At 36.3% G+C, this 2396-nt stretch overlaps 1 protein-coding gene across 3 annotated transcripts in view; it reads right to left on the bottom strand.

Moving 5' to 3' along the window:
- Positions 1–760: 760 nt before the first annotated feature.
- Positions 761–2396, bottom strand: part of TMEM135 (transmembrane protein 135) — a 447390-nt gene continuing 445754 nt past the window's right edge. For all 3 annotated transcript variants that reach the window (XM_019524781.1, XM_019524779.1, XM_019524780.1), the window contains one exon: positions 761–1718. In XM_019524781.1, the coding sequence (XP_019380326.1) occupies positions 1586–1718 (133 nt within the window). In that variant the 3' untranslated portion in view covers positions 761–1585. The remainder of the gene's footprint in view (positions 1719–2396) is intronic.

The raw sequence follows: 2396 nt of genomic DNA, 5'->3' as shown, positions 1-2396 counted from the left end.
CAACAGGTCTACCAACTAGTTAAATTTCTACACATATCTTGTGGCAAGCACTTCCAGCATATACACCGTTTTTTAAAAACTGTATGTATTCAGGCTGTATTTTCCATTCATAGACACATCGCTTGTCTGGTGCTTTTAGTTGTATCTAAGTAAAGATCATCTTTTCTCTAAAATGCTAGGAAACTCTGAACATAGGTCAGCACACTGCTCTGAAATGACTTTAAAAACCAAAAGTTGCAATGACATTAGCACATCAAAATTTCACTGTAGAACACCCAGGTGAAATGTCATCTGTGAAAAAAAACACAACCCCAAAAACATGCAGGGAAAGAATGAGGTGGATTTTGAGCAGATATTTATTTCTATTAAGGACCACGTTAAATTTCATGTAAATGCCATAGTTATGACTGTGGGAAATACTGAGGGAAAAACAATTTTCACTTAATACTAGGAACAACAGAACGTGAAAAAATACGACTACAAAACCTGTCAAAACTGTTTTGCTACTACAGTCAAACGTTAGGATTTTTCTCCCTTTTGAAGGCCACTGGATTTGCAAGCTTGTATTGAGGTTTAAATATCAAACAGATTCCATCTAACAGAGTACTTGACAAGCCTCTTGTCAAATGTATTTAATTTGCATGTGGTTTTTTTTTTTTTTTTTTTTTTTTAAACTTTTGGGGGGGTTCCGCAAAAGGGAAATTTAAAAAAAAAAAAAATTCCCTTTAAAAGAGTTTTTTGAAAACCCTTTTTTAAAGTTTTTTTTTTTTTTTTTTTTTTTTAACTGTCCAGTTTGCAGTACCCTCCCAAGAGTTTAAACATGACATTCCTTCTCCTTGGTGCTTTGCCATTTTTCATTTGGCAGATGCTAACTACCACACCCTTCCATTTCCTAAGCAGCACAAGACACTGTGAACTGCCCTTTTCTTTTGTCACCCACATCATCAATAGCATTACAGCCCTGGAGCATGACTTACAAATTAACCAGTGCCCCTTTTGTTGATGGGATGCTTTCTTTTGCAGCCACATCTGGGTAAAAAAATATTGTCATTTTGAATGACAAAAAAAATATTGTCATTTTGAATGAACAGGGGCTAAAGGTTTCTTTTAAAATTTTCAGTAAATGGAAAGATGGATTTTTTTTTAAGCATATAACTGGATCCGGGTGACGTAGCTCACCAGATTCGGACAGTTTGAGAAAAGCGTTCCTGTCTCAGTCTGTAATTATTCGTAGTTATACCATGAAATATTCTACTGGAATGAGCTAAAGAATTTTGAAAATATTATTAAGTATATTTATTTCTTAGGTGTATTTTACTTTTCTAAATATATTACTCATTGATTTAATTCAATCAATAATCTACCATATTGTCATCCAACTATAGCAATCCAGAAACATTTTCTGGCTATGGAAGAGGCTTAATTATTAAGCCGCATCTTCCTACAAAGCTTCAGTATTTTGATTGGAAAAAAGCATTTCTCATTGAAATAATACTGAAGTGGAGCACAAGCCCTCCTCCATCTATCTGAATGTTAATTAGCTTTTCAGGACAAAAGGCCAATCACACTGAAACACATTGAATGTTCAAGACAGCTCAATGGGGAACTCCGGTGGGACAACAGTGTATCTTGGGTCAAGTCTAGGGATGAAATCCTTGAAGTGTCTAGATGCTTCAGTATCAAATATGTCTAAAACTTTCCTATTCATGAGAGCAAACCTGAAAAAGAACAGATTTGTGATAAAGAAAACACTTTCCATTTATTTACAGTTACAACTATTATCAAGTGCTTCAGTATTGGAATGGTTTCATTATTATGAAATATTGTCCTTCCTTTTGCAATGCACAGTGATGAAAGGCATTAAAAACCCAGAGGGTTTAAAGTTTAATAGCAGCTGAGGGAGATACATGACAGTGGTGCCCCTAGCTAACAAGGCAGAGGATTGAGCTAGACGTCTGGAGGTCCCTCCCAGCCCTGCTTCTCTACGCTTCTATGAAACAGGGATCTCAGCTATGCTACACTTGCAATTTACTTCCGAAGCTGAACACATTTTTATTCTAGACATGAGTCACAGAGCACATGCTTAATATCATACTTTTATACAATACAGCCTATGTGGGTTTTGTTTTTTTTACCATTCCTCAGGAAAAATGTCTCCCCACCACAATCTGAGAGAAAACATATCCCTGTCCCCATCTGCCCTGAATCCTTACAGCAATTGTAGTGGAAGAAATTTAAGCATTTTTGGAGTGCTAAATAATTGACCTACACATTTACTGTATTTACTCAATTCTGAGACAAAGTTTATTCCTCATTCAACAGTGGGGGCAATGCTTTTCCATCTTCAATTCAAGTATGAGATTGGGGGCGATGGGGTGGGGGGAGGCAGGCCCAGC

This window comes from Gavialis gangeticus, unplaced genomic scaffold (assembly GCF_001723915.1).
Source record: "Gavialis gangeticus isolate Ggan-Ray unplaced genomic scaffold, GavGan_comp1, whole genome shotgun sequence".
Taxonomy (NCBI): domain Eukaryota; kingdom Metazoa; phylum Chordata; order Crocodylia; family Gavialidae; genus Gavialis; species Gavialis gangeticus.
This window is presented reverse-complemented; position numbering and strand designations above follow the sequence as displayed.